We start from the raw sequence: 22504 nt of genomic DNA, 5'->3' as shown, positions 1-22504 counted from the left end.
TGTTGAGAACAAACAATACAGTATATTGACCCTGGCGCCACAAGTTGTTGTCTCCCTGTGTAATGAATAGTCAAAAGTATTTAAAAATACATACATATATAAAGCATTTCAATTTAACTTTGCAGCATCCTGTAAGACAGTGACATTTACAAATTGGATAATAAAACTGAATTAGCTATTTCAAAGAACTCAGTGTAATGAAAATAGATTTACGAGAAAATCCAGTAGTCCTGATGCCCTTTCTTTTTAGCTTTGTACTTTTTAGCGTATTGTATATCTTAGTTGCAAATGCACCTGTCCTATACATACAATATTTTTCTCTCATTGTTCTGACACAGATCAGTAAAAACCTGACTTTTCTGAAAGCAGAAATGAAGACTGACTTTTCCTGAAGTGTAATAAAGGATGAATTAATTAATAAGTCAGACTCCAATTTAAAATGATACTGAAAGCATTGTAGGGCAAGATCTCTCTCATATTCTCTAGCCCTTTAAAATTACTGAGCAGTACGCTAGTGAGGGGCAGTGCTTTTCAACGGTATAACTGCTGGCCTGTAACTGATCCTATTAAAGAGAGCCAGGTTTCATTTTCTGCTGTCTCTTCTTATTATAGGTGATCCAGGTGGTGGGAGAGAAGTGGCTTACATCGCACAGAGCAACATCAATGTTAGAAGTGGGAGAACCTGGAATTTGTGTTGCAAGGTGACCTTGAGGAAGTGTCATGGAAGAAAAGGTACTTTCTCTTGTAGGCTGCCTTAAATGCAATGTTTTAAGCCTGGTTTCTTTCGAGTAATTCGTTGAAAGAGGTTTGGATAATTTAGGATTGGTTCTGATAAGGATCCCAACCTAAGAATGGCTTTCAAACCTCTCCACTTTGCTTAGGACCCTTTATCATGCATCTCTTTGGAATGAGCCTCGCTCCCAGACTGATCACGTGCCTGGGAGAACTGAAAATCAGGCAGTGCTGAAGCACTTTGGGTATTTCACATGTGTTTAAAGGGGCATAAAGCTATATCATAATGACCTTAACCAAACCCAAATAATCAATACTCATCAAATGATTGTATTATTCGTTACACTTAATTTATTTGGACTGCTTCAGTGACTACAGTCCCCAGCAGCTCAGCAGGAATTCAGAGTGCTGGGTGCTTTACAAAGAAAGCAAAGCAGGTTCCTGCTCCAGTAAACATAAAACAGTAACTAAGAGACAGATGCAGTAACTGGAGGAAGGGGGACAAATATTGTGAAAAGGAGAAGTCGGTGATTCCAGACACCAGTTGTGTGTGCTGACATGTTTTTGTGGAGGTACAGCAAAGTACCGCTGTTGACTTAAGAGCAGGTTGATGCTGGGCATGACAGAATTGCAGTGGATACTGGGCACAGCTCCTCAACTGTGAAAGGATAAACATGACTTGCCAGTTGTGCTACTGTGACTGCAGAAGTTGTGTTATCTTGCCTCTGCATCTGGAACCTGCCAAAAGCTTCCAGTTTCCTATAAGCAGCAGCTGTTCTAATCTGGATGACAGAATTAGCATCAGTGCCTTCATTTAAAAAATTTCTAATTCTGAAAAGGTCAGGAGTGTGCATGGATAATACAGCGCCTTGGCTAAGACAGAACACCAGTTTACCCATCTGTCCACAACCACATTTAACAGTCTCTAGTGCCCATCTGTAAATTATCCATCCCTGTAGTTCTCCTCTTAGGAAAGTGTGTGGAGTAGGTGATGCTGTGTATATCCTAGTCCATGAAGCTAGTCATTCGAAGCCAGGAGCTGAGATGTACAGCCAAATTCAGACTTAACAAACAGCTGCAACTCCAGTCAGCTGCACTGGGAGATTGGCTGCCTCATGGCTGGCTTGATTTGAGCGTGTGGCTTTCCACAGAATGTTGCATCTCCAGCTTGGTCTCCAGGAGGTGAAGCCAGGACCACCGAGTTGTAAGAGCCAGCTCACCACCTCTTGCCTGTCTAGGGTAAACTCGAGTTCTGTGACTTCTTAAATGCAAGTACGTAGTTTATAGATGAAAGCTAATGTTACTGAGCTCTTAGACTTGCATTGGGCGTTGAAACCAACCTGTTGACTGGCAAAGCAGAAATTCTGAAATAAATAGTAACCCTGAGAGCTCCAACAAAAATGTAGCACACTTTGATTTCACAATCTAAGTTTTTCCTCTCTGTCCAGAGAAAAGCCCAAGTGGAAGCTTTTTCTCTGTACTAGACATTTGGCTGCTGGCTCTTTTTGCCACACACTTTCTCTATGGATAAATTCTTCCCTGGCTTCACCAACAGAACCACGATTTGCTTCTCTGCTTATTTATGTATTTTTATTCTTGTTGCTCAGTCCTATTGACTTGTGTCAGACAATTCCATGGATGCTCTGGCATCCAATTTGCCAGGTATTAAAGTTGTCAGTGGAGACAGGGAGAAGCTTGAAAGTATCTGTTTAACTTGGCCCCCAACCTGCATATCTCAGAGTGCTAGAGAAAAGAAATGTTATTAGGGTTTAGTCTGGCCACACAATAGGAAATTTTCAGACCCAGATAGACTCCCAGTAAGAGATCTTGTTAGGTTTCTGCCTCTCGAGGTCAGGATGCTGGATCCAGGAATGACTCGGTCTATCACTGAAATCATGCTGGTGTTTGAGAAGGACCCATAAATGCTGACATCTAATATTTACTCCAAAGACAGAAGGCTGATGAGTTAGGTCAGAAGAAGCAAATTTTGTCGTTAGCCATCTTATGGCAGACCAAAATGCAATTAACTTTAAAAACTACTCCTTTCATTCCAAATACGTTTCCTAAATTAAAGCTATCCAAAGGTCTTTGCATTTTTCCCTTTAATGCTCTATATTTACTGACACTTCAATCTGCTCTGTTCATACTCAGCCGCAGAGAAATGTACATATGCTTCGACTGTATGTGGGAAAACTGGACTGCAGCTTCCCTTTTCTGTCTGTCCTTGAAATCTCATTTTTTTTACATAGAAACTGCCACACTGAATCAGACGATCAGTCCGTCTGCACCTTGCCTCTGGCAGTGGTCAGTACTTAATACTTCAGAGGAGACCAAACCCCTTTATGCTCTGAGCCGGCTGTACCATCCCGTATAAGATAAAAACTTCTCCCTCAGCCCCACAGATAAACATTTTCTGACTGAAGTCATTAGATTTGATTAATCATACAATTATATAGCTACAAAAGATCATAATGGCTATGCAATTAAATAATTTTGTTAAAAGCCATTGCTTGGTTCAGTGCTTGTGAGTGAGAGTCCTTTTCAATTCCCATTTTTACTGTTATTTGTCAGAGTTTCTGATACAGATAAATTAAACTAGACGAAGGAAAACTTAGCCTGAATGTTAAGTAATCTTTCACAAGATTTTTTTTAAGTTTTCCAAATAGGGGCCAAAGTTGCTTAGAAGGTACCACAGAGGTTAATCCTGCAATAGTTAGAAAGCCTAAATGAGTTAATAAGATTTTTTCATCCTTCTGTATGAACCAGAGACTTCGGTTAGAGGTAGAAAAACTGCAATTGCCAAGAAGCTGGCGGATCATGACTAGGGCTGTTTATTTTTATGTGAGAGGGGCAGTTTCCAATAGCCTAAACCTAAGGGTCGGTAACTTAAAGAGAAGCACTGAGAGAGGTGACTGTAAGAAAATCTCCCTGTCCAGTGTGGGACTGCATTGCCACGTGCAGCACTTATTCCCCGTGCTGCCGAGCTGCTCTTACTGCTTTGCAATAAAATGCCCAAGTATCCTGCCCTGAGTAGAAAAACCTAATAGTCTATTGTGTCCATGTCAAAATTGTGGGCTTATTTGGAAGCTGTGTTTAGGGAAAGATGAGAAATTGGGCTGAGCATTGCCAAGCAGAGCTGTTTGTCTCCTGACCACATCTCATAACAACTTGTAGGAGCTTCAGGGCCCTGTAGCAGCTATCAGAGGTGTCTAATGAGGCACAGAGTAACAGAGATTAATTTTCTTTATTTTTTAGCAATGAAAGAAATAAAAGGGTTGTTTTTTTTTTTCCCCTGATACTTTGACTGATGCAGTTTGCTTTAATGCATTCTGGACAGAGTACTGTGCAGTAGGAATTTAATCCTGGGTGCCCCTCTGGCTGTATCAGTGCGATCAGTAGTCTACTGGCAAGGAAAGCTTAAGGGGTTAGAATCAAAAATTCGTTGTTTTGTGAAACATTTCTAAACACAAAGCACATCTAGAATAAAGTTTTAAGAGGCCAAAGCCACCCGGTTATTAAGTATGCGTCCCCTTGCATGTGTGGCAAAGTCGGTCAGCTATCTGAAATTCAAACCAGAATAAAAGCCTCTGACATCAGCTCCAGCACTCTAAAAGCAGTGAGATGAAAAGCACTGCAGTCAAAACCAAGCTGGAGTCCTTGCCACTGTAAGCATATATTATAATTCTGGGGAAAAATTGGCTTGCATAACTCTCCCAGTAGGTACTGACTCAAAGTTCCTTGTATTTGGTGAGCTCAAGTCAGGTCATTGTGCAAGGTGCTGTGTGACACAACGCCAAGTACATTTGCTATCTCAGCATCTTCATCACGGCAGAAAAAGCTGCTGAAGCTGAGTTCTGCTGTGGAGCAGAAGTATTTCCATAGCTCATTTTTCTGAGATGTTGAAGAAGGTTTCTGGCCCAATTCCCTGGGTTGCATTGCTGGTGGGCACCTTGCATTTGGACGTGAGTGCCTGCTGCTCCCAAGCAGGATCACTTTGTTTCAATATTGTTGACTTGCCTTAGGCCCGGTTTGGCTTTGGCAAAGGCAGAGCCCTGGGTGATGTGATCTGGATGCAGCAGCCAGCGCCCTGAGCGCATCAGCTGAGCCTCAGTCAGCCGCTGTCATGGGCCTTGGCCAGATCCTGACAAGTAATTTCAGAGCAACTGAGGATAATTGGGTTGGAGGGGGGAAAGAAGGGAGAGGGATGGAGGGAGGACAACTGAGCAGATATCAAACCTGTCAGAATTAAACCTATTATAGTTTTACCCAATAACTTAATTATAAAGGCTTTGGGAGAATTCGAAAGCAGTGCTTGGCAGTAGCCTGTTAATAGTATGAGATGAAACCTGACACAGAGTCATCTCGTCATGAAGTCCCCTCCGTGCTGAACGTGCTTCCTCGAACGCTAACTCCGGTGTCATTATCCAGGTCAGTCCTTCTGTCCCTCCTACAGCTACTGCTGTAGCTTTACACTGCAGCAGGACAAAATGCTGAGAGCTCAGAAATGGTGAGCCCAGCCTAACAGTGCCCCGAGTATCAGATTCACCTCCAGTAAACTCTTGACACTGACACACCATGGTGTGTAGTGTTGCTAGATTTTAAACTTGACAGAGAAATGAATACAAGATAAATAAGCAGCAAGATTTTGGCAAAAATAATAAATGCAGCCACCCTGGTTTAGAAAACATGCTAAGCCTTTGAACAGTTTTGTTTTATAAAAGAAAGGCATTTGAAAAGGATCCAGGGTAAATGTTTTTGATAGGGAGAGATATACAATTAACAGGGGTGACTTTATCTCCCCTATTAAACCAGAGCTCGTCTCTGACCTCCATTAGCCATTTGGAGACTATTCCATATGCTTCTGAGGCTTGTTTTGCAAGTCAGCAGTGCAGAAGGGCCAAGGGGTGTCATGCCCTCAAACAAGAGGGCATCAAGATGCTCTCCAGCTACGTAAAAAAATGTTATTTGTTCCAGTGATAGGCAAGGTTATACAAACAGCTGACAAAATAGCCTGCTCAGCTGGACCCCAAACACTCGGGGAAGGATCTGTCCAAGAAAAAGCACGCCTCTGTCTGCTTCGAGGTAGCTGTGCTCCTGGGAATGAGGAGACAACAAACTGCTTGCTGCCCTGTTTGCTTTTATAGCAGACCTCTGGTAAGATGGATTTGTGGTCTGGCTGGCACAGCAAGTATCAGATAGCTCCTGGTGAACGGCATCCCGTGGAAGCACTGGCTCTAAGTGGGACAGCCCCATGTGCTGGGGGTCAGGCAGAGATTCCCTGAACCCCGCAGAGCGGTGTTACTTCAGTCACTCCCAGCGGGCCTGATAGCAGTTCAGAAGGTTTTCCTGGAAGTCTCAAAAGAACAGGCTGTTACGCAATTTTGGTGTTTCTGCCTGCATCTGGCTGGCTGTTGATTTTGTGATTTTCATCAGAAGGCTTGGAAAGGGGAGAGAGAGCCTTCCTCTTCCACAATTCCCTCCAACTATTTATCCAAGGGATGGAAATGCAGTAGGGGAAATAGCAATCGGAGATGATTGACTGAAGCCTTTAGGACAAATCCTACCTGGGAGGCTGCTTGTGTGTGTGAATGTGCTGGATTAGTGTCAGCATGACATCATGCGGCAGAGAGGTAAATCAAACCAGGTAAGTATCCTGGCAGTGCAGTTCCTGACATTTGAGCTGCTTTTTTTAGAGCTGGTGCCATTTGGTCTCCATAGCAATGCGTGGTGCTGTGCAGAAATCCTCTCAGCACAGACACATGGAACCTCATCTGGCTCTCCGCTAGTCCTGCAGCAGGTACGATGCTGTGACAGTGCCACACACCAAATGCCTCAAGGCTCTCTAGCCTGTGCTACGTAACAGTTGCCCTTTTCCTCTTTCTTCTCTTCTGCCATCAAACACACATAGTGTAATTTATGGTTTTAAGGCCTGATAAGGCAAGGCAAGTTTCTTCCATCTTGCTTTTCTCTTTGCATGAGGGAGTTGCAGCTCCTCTGAAATAGTCTTATATTCTGACTGTGCATTCCCATGTTCTCTCTCCCTTACTATGCAGAAATCGTGCTATTTTTTTCTTGTTGAAGAACAAGGAATTGCTCTGGTGGGGAAGATCATTGAATTTAATAAAGAGAAAGCCAATAGATATCTCATCAATAAATTTCAGAGAAAACTCTAGGTAATTCAGTTAAAATCTAATTAGCTTACTTGACTGAACAGAAACAGAGATCCTTGCTATAGAATTGTTTTTTAAAAATAGTTCAGGTTGCTAATCTTTGAAATTCCACACATTGACATCTGAGTCAGTAAATGGATTACTATTGCTCTTATTCTTTTCTAGGAAGGTAAAAACGGAGAAGACCAGTTTCACCACTGGGTCTACTCTCAGTCTCTACCCAAGTGCTACAACAACATAAAGAACTATTAGCTAAGAAGGCATCTGCTTTTGTTCTGTGATGGTCTGTGCTATGAATGGATAACATACATCAAACTTTGGCATAGCCTCTGTTTGTAAGACAGATCTGAAAAATGCAATTCATAGGATCCTGTAGGTGGTAGGCTTAAAGGTAGTATCCCCCCGCCCCCAGTTCTCTGGGGGACTGTCATCATAGCAATGAAAAAACAAGTGTAGAAATCACAGTTCTGGTAAATGTCCCTTAGACATATATATTTATACTCTCCTTTACTAAACATTGCTTCTCAACTTTTCTCACATCTCATCAGATGCAAAACTGCCAGTCCTGTATCTAAAGTCTACTTGACTTTTTTGAAAAGAAAAAAAAAAAAAAAGAGTTAAATTGATTGATAAGACTTTATGTGCTCAAAGCTGACGAAATGAGTTTTCATTTTTGTCACATGAATCAATTAATTGTGTTAATTATCCTTCCGGTAACATAAATTCAACAATACTGCCATCCTTACAGAGACCTGGAAGTGTGTTTTATGTTCAGCTTCTTTTTGGAAGCAGTTTCCATCATAGTTTCTTTTATCTTAAAATACATTAACTGTTACCTGTCTGTTACAGTATTGAAACCCAGAGTTGCTTCTCCTTCTGGCCTGTTTACATTGTGTAACAGTTTCTCTTTTGGAATTGGAAACAAAATTGGAAACTTTGGAAGCATTTTTCTGAATGGAACACTGACTTCCAAAGAAATAAACAAAAAGTACTCAGTACTCACGCTAGCGCCATGATCCCATAGGGCCAGGAACGGATTTCCAGCCTCTTTGGGCTTTTTATCTCATCTGACGTCAGCACCATCCCACTGTCTGACTCCTGTGTAGCAAAAGAAAGAGGACATCAGCAGAGTGCCGACTGATGGTGACAGCATGGAGCCCTTCTAAATCAGAAGTGGTTTGCCAAGGGGAGAGCGTGGAGAAGGGTCAGACTAAACCAGTATTAAAGTCAGTGGAGAAAGAAAGTCAAGTATCTAGTTAAAATAACAAATTCTGGCTATTATTTTGCACTGATGCAGCTTTGGGGCAAGTTGATAGAACTTCACTTTATCCAATTATCTCCAGCTACAGAGCAGGTAAAACAAGGGCAGGGGAATGCAGCTTCTCCTCCATGGTGGCTTGTAGAGATTGGGGCTCCTTGTCTAGGCAGTTCTTAGGGAGAGATGGCCAACAAGGTGGCCATCCGTAGGTGTTACAATGCAGTGCAATGTTCTGCTGCTTGTGGACTGGAGTTCAATGTAGGAGCTACCAGCTGTTCCACGTGATTGCAAGATCATGGATATTATCATGTAGAATGGAACACCAGCCCCAAACCTGCAAGGCTTGTGTTTGCATCAGAACTTTCAATTGCATGCTATTTAATGACACGCTTAGCACAGAGATATGGCCACGTGGTATATGAAATTAAGCCAATTCCTCCAAATAGTATCTTATTGGGGCCAGTTTCATCAGCTTTTAGCCAGCAGATCCTGATAATGATGCTGTTTAGCCTGAGAACATTTGCCCTTTTTTATGATGGTCATTTTTTTAAAACTGTTTTAAATGTACATTAATGTACCAACATGTAGCTGTTGTAACACTGAAAATGCCTTTTGTTGTTGTTGTTTGTATTTTGAAAATGCATTCTTGAAATGAACATATCAAAAACCAATTTGACATTTTCAAACCTGAAATTGATATTAAGTAGGCCATCTGGATATCATCTAGATAGGACAGCTGAGACACAGGAATGGACAGAAGTTCATAAAGAATATATCCAATAATACTGTCTACACTCATCAGATAAAACATAACTTAAATACCTACAAGAAATACACTGTGTATTAGAAACAGATATATTTAGGGGGGAGTGGATGTTCAGTATCAGTTTGGCAAACCCAGATGTCTTGCAAGAATATATAGCCTAAATGGCTAATTGTGCTTGAGTTATGAAATGTTTGTGACCTATCCCACAAAACTATCTTGATTAGATTTAAATTGGAGGTTGTGATGCAGCGGCACCTAAAATCGAGTCTCAAGGTTGTGATTAAGATCAAGCTGTTATTGTGCTAAGTGCCACACCAGTTCACAGACGTGTACAGTCCTTGTTTTAAGTAAGTTTCAAAATATTAAATATCCCGAGGGATTTCTTTGCATTTGAAATAGTTCCTGATGCTGGAGAGTTGCACAAACAACATGTTGTCTATCAAAATCGAGAAAGCAAAAGACTTCAGCATGGGAAGTGAAACTGTAGTTACCTGTATTTTATCATTCAATCTGACTGAAACAGAAAAAATAAAAGCAAAAGCTTTTTAATAAATGTTTTGGTAATATATCAGTTGTTAATAAAATCAGTTCAGAAACTGCTTTTCAATTTATAAAGTAAAATCTTAAATTAATTAGAATCTGTCAAAAACTTTTGTCAGAATTTCTTTCTGCTTTTTATCTTTATTATTTCTCCTTAAAATATGTGGTCTAGAAATAATTCATCTGATTACTGCTTTTCATTCTGCTTACAGAAAAATTGTTAGAAAATCTTAGCAGAGACTACAGAGAAGTAGCACAATTGCAGGAAGGCGTGGCAGAGCACTTTTAGAGTTCCTGGGCAACTATTTGAAATAATGACCAAACCAGTATTCATGTCTTGGTATTTAAGATAATTACAGTAATCTAAGTACACTTAGTTAGTCCAAAAGTAGATCACATCACAATTTCACTTTAAATGATTCCCATTGAAATCTCACTTTCACTTCTGATCTGTTAATGGATTGCCCTTTTTTTGAAGCTTTTCTCCCTCCATGTAAGGACTTTAAAATGCCAAGAAGGAGCATTTAGGAAAGTAATGCTCATGCTGGCAGCAGTAATCACTTACTGATACCACATCTATCTACTAAATGTCTTTGCGTGATTCAGAGGGACAGATTTTTATCCTGCAAAAGGAAAGATGCAAGAGCCAGGGAAAATGCTAAGCCTTCTAATCCCTGAGATGCACTGATAAAGGCACAGAAATTACATTTGGCAAAATACTGGGGAATAGCGGGCATTGAGACTGTGCTAAGAAGGGAACAGACGAGATAGATGTTCCGTTTGTCAAGGACCTGAAATATGTCCAGGACAGGTTGTAGCTGGAGACTTGACCCTTCCCAAGGGAGCTGATTTGAGGACGGGCTGGCTGCTCAAGGGGGAGCGGTAGCTGGAGGGTGTGGGACTGTTCCCTGAGCAGCTGAGCAGACAGACTGACGTGTTCCTATAAAGCTGCACGCGTCCTTCTTTCCTGTTTCTGCTCCTAGCCAGCTGATGCATGCCTTCTTCCATTTCTGTCCAATTTCTTCCATTTTCTATCTGCTTCAAACATGCATTACGAGGGGCTGTCCGTAGTGACATAGAATCACTGAGTGCATGTGGCACTGCAGCCCACGGGTACTGAACTGTAGAGGACATTTATGAGTTTTGTTTAAATAAGGAAGTCAAACAGAAAATAACCTCCACCTTTGGAAACTGTAATTTCAGGGGAAGGCAACAAGCTGAACCATCATTGCACAATGAAACAGGCTTTTGTTTTCCACTGGAGTGCGAATGAAACCAATACCTGCCCACCTGCAGAGAGCCATTAAGCTAGCAATAAATATGTCCACCTAGGGTGGGGAAAATCCAGAGTAGAAACCCTTTGAATCAAGTAAAGCAGGATCTTGAATCTTGGTCTTGTCTTTCCTGAACTAAGCACCCTCACCAGCAAGTTATTGGCTGTGTCAGGCAGCCAGAATCTCTTCTGGACACATTTCCTTCAAAAGGGGCCCTCTCAGTGAGCTGCCATTTTCTTACAGGAAACAAAACCAAAAACATGCTGAAATAAATTCCTGTTTAGCTGTAAGGTAAAGCTCCTTAACCTGATCAAAGCCAGGATAATCATGCACAAGCTTCTCTTTAAATTGTTTGTCCATCTTAATGCATGTTCCTCTGTTGTCACACAGACCTATGTGTGAGATGCTAGGACCAAATTTTCTGATCGATTTAAAGCTTTTTCTTACCAAACACATTTCAAAAGCTCTACTGTTTGTGGTGCTTGTGACAAGTGATCTGTGAACCTGCTGGAGAAGGATGCAATCACCTCCCTTACCTCATGTATCACTTTCTCCTTTTCCACTGGCACCTCATCAAATGTCTTCACACTCAGTGGTCGCTTCTTGCTGTTGTTACTGAAAGCAAGAAAGTTGAGGTGTCAGCATAAAACCCAAGTTGGTAACTCAGTTAACATCCCTGACACGGCTCAGTTTCCCATACCAGTCTTCCTTTTTCTTCTTTTGTAACTAACAAGCGATGCCCTGGCAAATGTGCCTGTCCAACTCCTTTAAAGCAGCCATACGGAGAGAGGACAACAAACGGTGCCCAGCTATATCAGATCTTTATTTCTCTCTCTCTCCCCCTCACCCATACTCGCCCATATATTTTTCTTACCCAGTTTCCACTGCGCTCCAGCGATTGACACAGTTGTTCAAATTTTCTTCCACGGGGCAAGTTTTGGCGTTAGACTCTCCATCGGGGCACAGCGTGATGTTCAGTGGGATATAGTCTTTCCCATCCTGTATAATAAATAACAAAAGAGAACACAAAGCTGGTAAAATCCATCTTGTACAGCATCTCAGATGTTAAAGGTTATCATATGAAACAGGGCTTTACACTGAGACAGGAATGTATTTTATTTTAACTTTATGATGTTTCTGTAAGGTGTTCACTGATGTTCTTCACAACCCATGTAAGTTAAAATGTGTAGCTTTCTCTAACATTTACTGCATAGAAGGCTTTGTATGAGGAAAATGGTTCACTTCAGGTAATCTATGACATAAAATGGCTGAATATTGTCTGTAGCTTTCCAGTTAAACCTTGTAAATGTCCCTCCCAGATGGCCCTGCAGTGTTTTGTTCCTGGGGGCCAGTCTCGGGGACACCTCAAACCAAGTTTAAGCCACATGTCTGGGAGAAGGGAGGGAGTGGCTGGAAGTCACAAAGTCCCCAGAGCTGATGCGAATTGAACAGAATTTGGAATTGGTAAAAGAATATTGTCTTACTTATGGACTTATTGCTTATCTGCAACTTAAGGAGTTGCAGCGTAGTAAGAGCCATTCCTTAAAATGGTAGCCTTAAAGGATCTTGTTTCTTGTCCTTACAAGGAATTGCTACAGCAAGTTTAATGGAATTCAGGTCACGTCTTAATAAACTCTGCATTGTCCTTTACACCACTGTAGAAATCTTCAGAAATGACTAAGTCTTAAAACTATTTGTGCAAGTTTCCCTTTGCTTTCTTATTTCTTTTAATTCTGAGAACCAATTTAGTGCCCTATTCCCTTGCCATGATTTTTATGTCTCGTTAATTTACTTTGGTTCCAGGATAAAACTCACAAGCTCTTCATATTGCAAACTGGGCCCTCTTCAACTTAGCTTCACTAAATTTGTTTACAAACAGGAAGGAGCTGGAGGGGAGTGTTTGATTTCTTCTTAAATTAAATTGACAGTTACATAACTGGTCTGGTTGCTTTTAGTGAAGAAGGAAACCGATTGAACTATTACGAAATCAATAATTATGTAATTGACTTTCTGAGCTTTAAACTACATCCTTTTAAAGCTCCTAAGAGCACTGATGAACATAAGCTCAGAAAATGAGAGAGAAAGTTCATACCAACTGGCAGCTTACTATATTGGAATCTAATTAGAATTGTGAGATAAAGCACCATTGTTACTCTAAGGGGCAACTGAGCCTATTTTTTAATTAATGTACCGTAAGTTTCTCTTATTAGGTATGGATAAACGTCTGGTTTTGAACTATAATCCCCTTTGAATAATTAACATTTTATTTACTCATTCCAGCAGCCATATTCCTTGCAACCTCTGCTATGAAGCCCAATCTAGTATTACTGCTCAGCATAGTCCGTGCTTGTGTCCAAGTACATGCATGGCCACACGCAGCCACACCTATACAGGTACACAGCCATTGAAGAAGGAGTTGTATTGCTCTACCTGCTGCACATTGGCCTGAAGAAGATCTCCTAAACGCTCCACAAGCTCCGTGAAAGTAGGCCTCTCTGTGGGCACTCCGTGCCAACAATCCAGCATCGTCTGGTAGCTAGAGAAAAACCACAGGTGTTAAGAGAAGGATAAGAGCTTGCTCCCAAACTGTTTCTTTCTGCTACTGCTTGTTTTGGTCATCATATAGGTAGTTTGGGATTAAGACACATTCAGATCTCCATATTCTGCAATTCTACTCTAGTTTCATGTGGAATGTTTTTTCCATCCATATTTCCATGTTTCAAATAAGCCTGTAGGCTTTTTGTTTTCACCTAACTTTAAACTTGACCAATAGGCCCCACAGATGTTGCTGAAATAAGTTGTAGTTACGAATGCCTAGTTCCTGTCTCAGATTTGGAAATAAGTCAGACACAGCAGTCTCCTGAGCTGAGATCCATGAACTACATCTGACTTGGGAAGATCTGTTAATTGTGTTGTTGGCAAAGGTCAAGCTGATTTGGTGTTTCGTTAGAATTCATCTTTGGTACCAGGATACCCAAGGCATGCACAACTACAATGTTTCTGAAAACAAAATGCAAAATATGTAGCTGTCATGCGATGAGGTCCCCTTTCTCCTCCACGCTTCAATACAATCTGCTTCGTGAGGCTTGAATGACATGTAGCAGCTCTCAACACAAAGCCAGGAGGTCTTACACTTCTGGAGTGGAATATTCTGGAGATCGCATCCGCGTCCCTTCTTTGAGCCGTCGGCAAAAGTCCTCATCTATCTGCACTCCGGGGTATGGTGAGGCACCTGATGGGAGAAACAAGGAGGAGGCTCCAGTGATGTAAACACACATCAGTGATATCTGCTGAAAATTCAAGTTTACCTAGACTCTGACAGCAAAAGAAGCTAGAACACAGAAGGGGTTGGGATTTCAGCCATGCTGCCTCCTCTGAATTTGTAATATAGGCAGGGCCACTCAAATGTTAGTGTGAAACTGGGAAGAATAGCTTGTGGCAACTGTAATTGAGAGGTAGGCTTCTGGAAAGGGACTGGTAGTAGCAGGTTAACTTGCACAAAAGCCATCAAAAAGGAGATTTATTTCACTTTCCTGTGTAAATAGTTATCTTCAGAGAAATAATCAATTAATCTGCTTTCTCTGCAACTAATGAGAGAATGGGGGCCTTTCAGAGGTTGTGATCTTTGTTGTATGACATCTGCATTTTACAATGCGCCATGAATAAGGGGAACGGACATATAATTTGTGAAAGTGCTCTGGCACCTGAGTAATCTGGACCTCACAGGTACAATTTGAGAGATGTCTGCAGTGAAGTTTGAAAGGTTACTGAACCTATTGTAGATCTACCTGGAAGATGTGTAAAATTTCCTCCCTCCCTCCTCAGCAAAGGTTTCAGATGTAGTACAACCCTTGTCTTTCACATTTTGGCATCCTAGAGGCTGGATAGTGAATTTGGAAGAAAATTTAATCAAGTTTTAACATTGGGGATTGAATGGAATCTGGATCTGTATCCAGCCCTCAAGGGATCTATATATGATTTACAACATTCCTGCGTATTTATTTCCTGTGTATTTTTCCCCAGTCTGGAAACATCATTGTGTGCTGTGCACCTGGGGGCACAACAAGCCCAGCAGAAGTCTTTTGGAAGAAGGCAGTGAAGAGGGTGCCAAAATGTAGCTGTTTCCAGAATTATTCTACTTTGTGAATCTGACCGCTCAGTCTGCAAAACTACGCACTGGGGGACAAAAATCCTGGCAACTTCCTAAGAGAGTATCTCAACACAGCAAATAGGTTCCAATGACATTCAAAGCTCAGGGACACTTAGCCTCAGCACATCTGAAATGCCTTTATTGCAAGTGTCAGAGCACAGTATCAAGAGTGTTTCCTGAAGTTATGTAGATTAGAAATAGTCAGGAGCATCATTTCTGCTTCGCATCTTGAGTTTCCTTCCTAGTTTTGTCTTTGGCCTGTCATTATGATCATAATAATTGCTGACAAGGATTAGTCTTGCAAATACAGTGATTGGGACTGAGACCTTGAGGGCAACACAGTGGAAATGGGGAATTCCCATTCAAGATCAAGAATTCCACTTGATCTGGCAATCTGAGTTACTTTTTCTTGATAACGTCATTGACCTTCTCAACAGCAGTGTGTTGGGGTGAGCAAGTACAGGGAAGGCAATTGCGAATTACTTTTGATTGCAAAATCTTTTGGTAGTTTACACGTTGACTACTGCTGGCCTCCTCCTAGCTGCAGGCAGCTCAGATCTTAGAAGGGAGGAAATCTCCCTTTCCACCTCCATTCACCACTGCACTTCGTCTGAACTACGTAATAACTCGGGTTTGGGATGCTGAGACAGTTTGGAAGAAATGTAGGCTGAAACATATGGTAGAGGGCCTAAACATGATGTTTTCCTTAGGGGAAAATCTGTTTCAAAATGCTCAAAGATGTGGCATGCATTGGATATAGTAGCACTCTTTTGATCTTGGTTTTATTTTAGTAGGATAATAAGATGCTGATATTATACTACCAGGCACCGCTTGTTTATGTAATTACATCTGATTGCCTTTTGAACACTGCACATTTAAATTCCGAGGTACGACAGCATTCTGCAGAGTGCCATGTGAGTGCCTTCCCCATGTATGAGAAAATGCTGGCACTGCCTGACGTGAGCCGTGCTGACCCCATTTAAATCAAGCAAACCCCAGTGCAAGCCCAGTCCCAGATCAATGCTGGCAGCCCCTCCAGCCCTGATTTCCTGCGTACCACCGACATGGGGCAGGTCTGCCAGCCTTTCTAGGGGAAGCGTATCGTGCTTCATTCAACTTCTGACCCCGACAGCACCCCCACTCAAACCAGCTGTGCCTTTTGCTAATCTCTGTCTGCTCCTTGCTTGCAGGGTGCTAAGCCTGTGGAACCCAGTAAAAAGCAGTGGTTGTAAGTGGGAGCCAAACACACCCTGTAACAACGACAAAGAACTTTCCATCCCTTGGCTCTCAGTGATGTGTAAAACTTTTATATAAGAGAGTTCAATCAGTGACACAAATCCTTAATTAAATATTTATCATGTGAGCGGCAGATGTGAATAGTGCCAAGCCACAGGCATGCCTGGATGATCTGCATGAAAAACCCTCTTAGAGAAAACCACTTGGTTTTGAATCTGTGCCACAGACTGAAGAAAGTAGTTTGTGATCTACGTCACAGGGAGGGCAGAGGCTGCCCTGCGGATGGCAGCCCTCGGAGTAATTGAGTAAATTCCCCTCAGCTCAGAAGAGGACAGCCCATTGTTCCAAGTGAGCACCTTCATTAAGAAAAGAGGCCATCTAAGATGAAAAGCAAGCAGATAAATGATTTTTTTTTTCCCAACAGTTATAAATAGAGATGAATTTCAGTGAATATATTTTAATTTCTATTAGTCTTAGGTATTAAAGGCCAGATGACCCGAAGTTCACATCCGTTAAACACTGCCAGGACCTTTGGGAATGGCATAACTAGTTTGCCTTATGAAGTGGGCCTGGCCACTCATTGCTATTCAGCTCATTCGCTTCCTTGGAGATGCGCAATGGAGAGACTGTCCCCTCGGAGCGTGTCTCTGCATGCTAATGCTAATAATGCATCTTCTGTAATCATCTGTCAGAGCTGGGGCATGGCTCCTGCTTCTGGAGCTTCATCTTTCTGTGGCTCTTCAAAACACACGCAGCAGGTGATGCTGTTACAGAGCCATGAAGTGTTACACTGAAGTAACAAAGCTGTAAATAAATAGGACTGAACTCTGGGGAAAGCAGCACCTGCCACTCGTTTTAACCAGCTGGGTGTGAACTTTCTGGTTTGCATGCTGATATAAACTAGAGAAAAGTCCAAATCAAAGACTTGGACTGGAACCAGGTTGTGTTCCTTGCTAACAGCCCTGAATAAAGCTCAGGTTAGAAATAGCTCCAGACTTTGCAGCCAGGTCTCGACTTGGCATCTTGAGCCTAATCATTAACTGCAGCTGATCGGTGGACTGAAGGTAGCAGATTACAGTTAGCTTTAAGATTCAGCAGCTTAAGTTGACAGTGCTCCTTGTTTTCTTTTGTCTGCGAATGCTGATCAGGAAGCCAGAGCTGGCATTCCTGAGTTCCCTCAGGAAAGCAGGACTTGCCACTCCGCAAGGAGAATTTGAGAGCAGTAAAATCCCACTGTCTGCAAGACTGCTTGTCTAAATTTCAGGGCTTTATCTGCTGTACAGTAACCAGATCTTAGTGAGGCTGAGATTTCTAACAGCACCAGAAGATGAAATCTGCAGTGTATAAAGAATGCTCTTACTATTTTTCTCAAAAACGTTGTGGCTTGCAAATTATATGGCCAGAGAAGTATGCATTTACCTGTCTGCTGCCAAAATGCCTTACGCAGAGTCTAGCACTGCCTGGCTTTCATATCAACCTGATGGCAGCTCTTGCCAATACATTTTTCGTACTTAAAATCTGACTTGGATTTTGTGGGGAAGATAACCAAGCTGGGATAAAATGTCCTGTGGGCAAACTCCCTTGGGTTTCCTGGTCTGCCACCAGCAGCATCAGACCACTGTGTCAACAGCGGTGTAATCCCCTGCAGCCTCTGGGCTGCGTGGTTTCCTGAAGCAGCTGGCTTAGGGGAAAATACGGTTTGATGGGGGAACTTTTTCATTGCTCCCAAAGAAATATTTCACTCCTGAGCAACAGAGGCTTGCATTATCACAGTGCTCTGTTGGTTTCAATTACTGCAAATGTCAGGTCCAGTGTTTTGGATTTGGTTTATTCCTGCTTCTGCTCCCTGGTATTCACTGTTTTCACTTACTTTGCCAGATGCAATTCTCATTGACTTCAGCCCAGTGACTTTATTTTACACCTGATAGGCACCGCGCAATTGTACTAACAGGAACAGAAACGTGGCATCACCTTACCATCTTTTGTTAACAGCTTTTCATAGCAACAGAGCCATAAATTAGGGGGAAAAAAAAAAGGTTTTAAACCATTCTTACCTAGGGAAAATATTTCCCATAGCAGCACTCCAAAAGACCATACGTCACTCTGTGTTGTGTAAATTTTATCAAAAATAGCTTCTGGAGCCATCCATTTGAGTGGAAGTCTTGCCTGAGAATGCAAAAGACAGAACACGTTGCCAGAAGTGTTGTTAGTGATCTGCTCAAGTCCTGGGGGAATACAAATCTGAGATCAGCATTTCAAGTTTCTTGCACTTACATCTCCTTTCCGTACATAGTCAGGGTCTTTGTAAATATCCCTGGCTAGTCCAAAGTCACAGATCTTAACCACGTTGTTCTCTGAAAGAAGGATGTTCCTTGCTGCCAAATCCCGGTGAATGCACTGTGAAGGAATGAAGACAGGCAAGATCAGAGCCTCCGCCTGGACAACACGCCTCCGCTAGAGCTGAAAGCCTGAGACCTCCTTGGGAAGTGGAAAGGTAAATGAGTTTTTGTTGCCAGACAGGTTGAAGAGAAAAAGAGAAAATAACAAACCAAGCATCACAGTTAGTTTTCAGATTTTTCTGTCTGAAGTAACTTCCAAGGTTACAGTGAGCCTAAGGGAGTGCCATTTTCCAGTTAATTATTCTGTGCCAAATCTGGGAGAGATCAGAAAGCAGCTGCAGCCATATTTGCACGTCAGTGAGCAGAAGTGTGTGAGACTGCAGTAGTTTCACATAGGCAATTACTGTTTGGCGTGTACTTTGGTCTGTATATTACATTAGATTTACACAAAAAGCAGTCTTTCTACAGGCTGCAAACATACATTTTTTTTTCTTTTCTACGCAAAAGAGGTGCTGACTTTGCTGATGTTCTCCAACATAAGTGTCATGCTGAACAAATAGTGGAGTACTCCCTCTTCACTTTTCAGTAGTGCTTTTGTTGACCACACCAGCAGGATCTTTCTCTACAAGAAACCTTTCTGCATTCATTTAAGAGGCAGTTCTGTAAATGGTCTTACAATCTGCATTCGCTCCTGTCCCTGGCCAAGAAGATGATAGATATTCCTTCACAACTCCTTCAGTGCTGCTGACTGCTTAACCACTAGAGCTAATGTGATCTCTGACACTTTATTACAAAAGCAAATAGCAGATTGCACAGGCTCAAGAGCATATTTTGATTTCTTCATATCAGATGCCCATGACTGTAGGAAAGAGGTTCAGCCCTGATGTTTTAATGAGCTCACTTTTCTGGAGGCGAGAAATTCCATCCCTTTTGCCACTTGGAAGCTGTAGCATATCAGATCCTCCAACGTCAGAGGCCGCTTGTACAGATCCTCGGCATCTAGGAGAGATCACAGACAGAACACAACTCTGGGGCAGCAGCTCCTGAATGTTTTCAGCACTGGTGCCAGTTCCATGCAGATTACCCCAGTCCTGCTTGTGAACAGTGTTAGCTTCCTGAGTTCTCTGCAGAGCTACAGCTCTACTGGGTTGGGAACCACTGACCTGGGGGTAGAGCATCAGATGATTCAAAAAGTTTCACCCAACATTATTCACATAATTTAGCTATGGGGAAAACAACATCTGGGGATAAAAGTGAAGGGAACTATTTATAGTGAGTGGAGAGACTGGGGACAGATTGGCCCCAACAAATCTTCATGAAAATGAAGTAAAATATTGCTGTTACTCCTCCTACACAATAGGAGCAGCTTTTATATACATATGTTACTGCAAATCTCTTTTTGTGGGAAAGTTGGAGAGGGGCACACGCAGAAGAAGGAATCTGCAATTTCTGGAAGAAGTGAAGCAGTGTGAGGTGTGTGACAGCGTGCGTGACGCTGTCCAAGAAACAGCAGAAGAAGTAACAGAAATCTTAATAAAAGGTCTGGAATTAGGTAGGTTTCTTTTACCTTCTTCATCCTCTTCAGAATCACTGTAACTCTTATCTTCAATAAATCCTGAGCTGGCAGAGCTTCCAGTGCTGGCTACACTCTCAAGGCGTCTCTTGATCAGTTCGGTCAAATCGCTGTTGGACTCATCCAGACTTTTCTCTGCTTGGTCTGAATTTTCCTGGGACTGGAAATGGCACAAACTGATTGTTAGCTTTGGATCGTGTAATGCCTGGGCACTGAAAGATACGTAATGGAGTGGCATATGGAGAAAGGGTCCTCTGGAGATGTGCTCAATACACACTGGAACATGATGTTCCCTGAAGAGCAGAACTCATGAAGCCTGCTTTCCTATTTATTAATACATCTCCTTCCATTTACTTCTTCCAATTTTCCATCATACAAGTTAGCTGGAAGCTGTCTCGGTGAGACTGACAGATGAGCAGAGAGATACTGTAACTCTGTACCTCTTGCTTTCTTGGGAAACACTAAAAATCACAGTTGAAGGTATAGAGTGTGATGTGCACTGAAATGCAGCCATCTCACCCCCCCCGGGGAGCAAAACGTAACCAGTGCCTGCAATTCACGAAAACAATGGTGAGAAACGAATTTTGAGTGACTGTACCAGGAAAACCTCCTTCTCTTACACAAATTACCTTATGTACTTCTGTGCCTGTACACAATAGCTATAATAATGATAATAATAACAACAATAATCGAGTCATCTGAAAAAAAAAAAACATCTTGGCGAGGCTCCAGTTCCTGGCAGGGCTTGGATCCGAGAGCCCTTTTGGTGCTCTGTTTTCCCAGTGAGGAGGTAGTCCCCACCCCTCCCCACCGCTCATTTCTGGCCTCCTCTGACTTCCTCTGTGTCTTAGTGGAGTCTGTGCTAGCACAAATGTTCGTGGGGATGGATAAAATTGTTTGGAAACCAAAACTGTTTGGTACGATGTAATGCGGGCCATGTTTGTGATCCAGTCTGCTGCATGCTGCACTGGCTCTGGGGCTGGGCCAGGGGAAGGAGAGGAAAGAAGATGGGAATGAGCAGGTGATGGAGGAGGGGAGCTGGTTTTGGTGGCACCAAGCACAGATCTCCAGACCAGGCTTGCATTTGGAGTTAACAGTTTTTCACTGTTTGTGACCTCCTTGTGCCAGGTTGTGCTGGCATCGCGGGAAGTTCCCTTTCTGTCTCAAAGGCTCTGCAGTGCTGGGGTCTGTGCAACTAATGCTTTAGCAGGTGCTAGAGAAGAAGAGGATGGGAGTGAGGTCCTACAGGGAAAAAGGCTCCTTTTTCTTGCTCATATGAATTGAAACGGTGCGGGAAGCAGCATGGTTTAGGGGCGGACTTGTCAGTACTAGATTAAAGGTTGGCCTGGATGATCTTAGAGCGCTTTTCCAAACCAAGTGATTCTATGATTGGAGGAATCTATAAATACCAGACTGTCTCAGTGCCACTGCAGAAAACAACCCAACTTCTGGCCTGTGGTTGCTAGTTGCCTTATGACTATGAGAAGCCTGTCATGTTTTACCTTGTATGCAATGAAATCTCCTCGTTTTCCTCGTAGGTAATTGGACAGGTTTCCATATTTGCAATATTCCACAATGACCATTAAAGGACCTGAAAAGACAGTGAGAGTCAAATGAGTTTTGAAGCACAGCAAAGCACTTAATGTTAACTTATCCTCACAAATCCTCTGCAAAATAGGGAAATACTGTCATTCCCGTTATATGGGTGAGGAAATGAGGAAGCAGAGGACTGGAGCTCCAGGAGCACCCAACCAGTAGTAGATAGGGAAAGCAGGAAACACAGAACTGATTCTTACTTTTCTCCATTAATGATTAACAGTTGGTATTTATTTCTTATTTATAGACAAAAGAAAATTCGGAATGATAAATGAGAATGTGCACTCCCCTATGTTACTAACATTGTTTTACTCTGTACATAGATCCATAGCATGGAGTAGGCCTCATTTTTCTCTGCTGCCCTTACAATTGCATGCTTTAGGTGGAGCTGATGCCAAGAGAGGCAATGAAAGCGTGCAGGATCCTAGACAGATCTAAATCAGAAGTTTGCAGAAATATTTAGTGGGAAGTTTTTGAAAGCCTGGAAAGTCCTATCAATTTCTTCCTTTCTTATTTCTGTGCAAACCACTGTGGAGTTCAGTGCAATTGCTGCTTTTATACAATTACATATATTCTTAAGATCTGCTTGAAAATCCTTTTATGTTTCAGTGTGAGCCATTAGGAAAGGGAACAATGGCATTGTCTACCTCTGGCACAATCACTGCGCTTTGTAATCATCAGCTGCAAGATGAGGTAAAATCATGGGACTAGAATGTATGTAAACATCCATTATTATCAATCGTAACCAACTACTTTCATGTCCAGAAACGTATTTCAGGCTTATGTGTTTGAACTTCAAAGGAAAAATGCTAAGAGCTGCACTTGGCCATTCAGGAAAGAGCCAGCTCGAAGCAGCACTTTGCTCTGGCG

General features: G+C 42.2%; 1 protein-coding gene across 2 annotated transcripts in view; it reads right to left on the bottom strand.

Moving 5' to 3' along the window:
• LOC309882993 (vascular endothelial growth factor receptor kdr-like) overlaps nucleotides 1–22504 on the bottom strand; it is a 131753-nt gene that overhangs the window by 5576 nt on the left and 103673 nt on the right. For both annotated transcript variants that reach the window (XM_082770611.1, XM_082770612.1), the window contains exons 20-29: nucleotides 21541–21629; nucleotides 20033–20198; nucleotides 19367–19464; nucleotides 18401–18523; nucleotides 18181–18292; nucleotides 13873–13972; nucleotides 13171–13276; nucleotides 11615–11739; nucleotides 11277–11355; nucleotides 7906–8000 (exon numbers count right to left, since the gene is read on the bottom strand). In XM_082770611.1, coding sequence (XP_082626737.1) covers nucleotides 7906–8000; nucleotides 11277–11355; nucleotides 11615–11739; nucleotides 13171–13276; nucleotides 13873–13972; nucleotides 18181–18292; nucleotides 18401–18523; nucleotides 19367–19464; nucleotides 20033–20198; nucleotides 21541–21629 — 1093 coding nt within the window. The remainder of the gene's footprint in view (nucleotides 1–7905; nucleotides 8001–11276; nucleotides 11356–11614; nucleotides 11740–13170; nucleotides 13277–13872; nucleotides 13973–18180; nucleotides 18293–18400; nucleotides 18524–19366; nucleotides 19465–20032; nucleotides 20199–21540; nucleotides 21630–22504) is intronic.

This window comes from Aythya marila (genome assembly GCF_965140915.1).
Source record: "Aythya marila genome assembly, chromosome: 13".
NCBI classification, from domain to species: domain Eukaryota; kingdom Metazoa; phylum Chordata; class Aves; order Anseriformes; family Anatidae; genus Aythya; species Aythya marila.
Note: the sequence above shows the minus strand (reverse complement) of the source record. Positions and strands in the feature narration are given on the sequence as shown.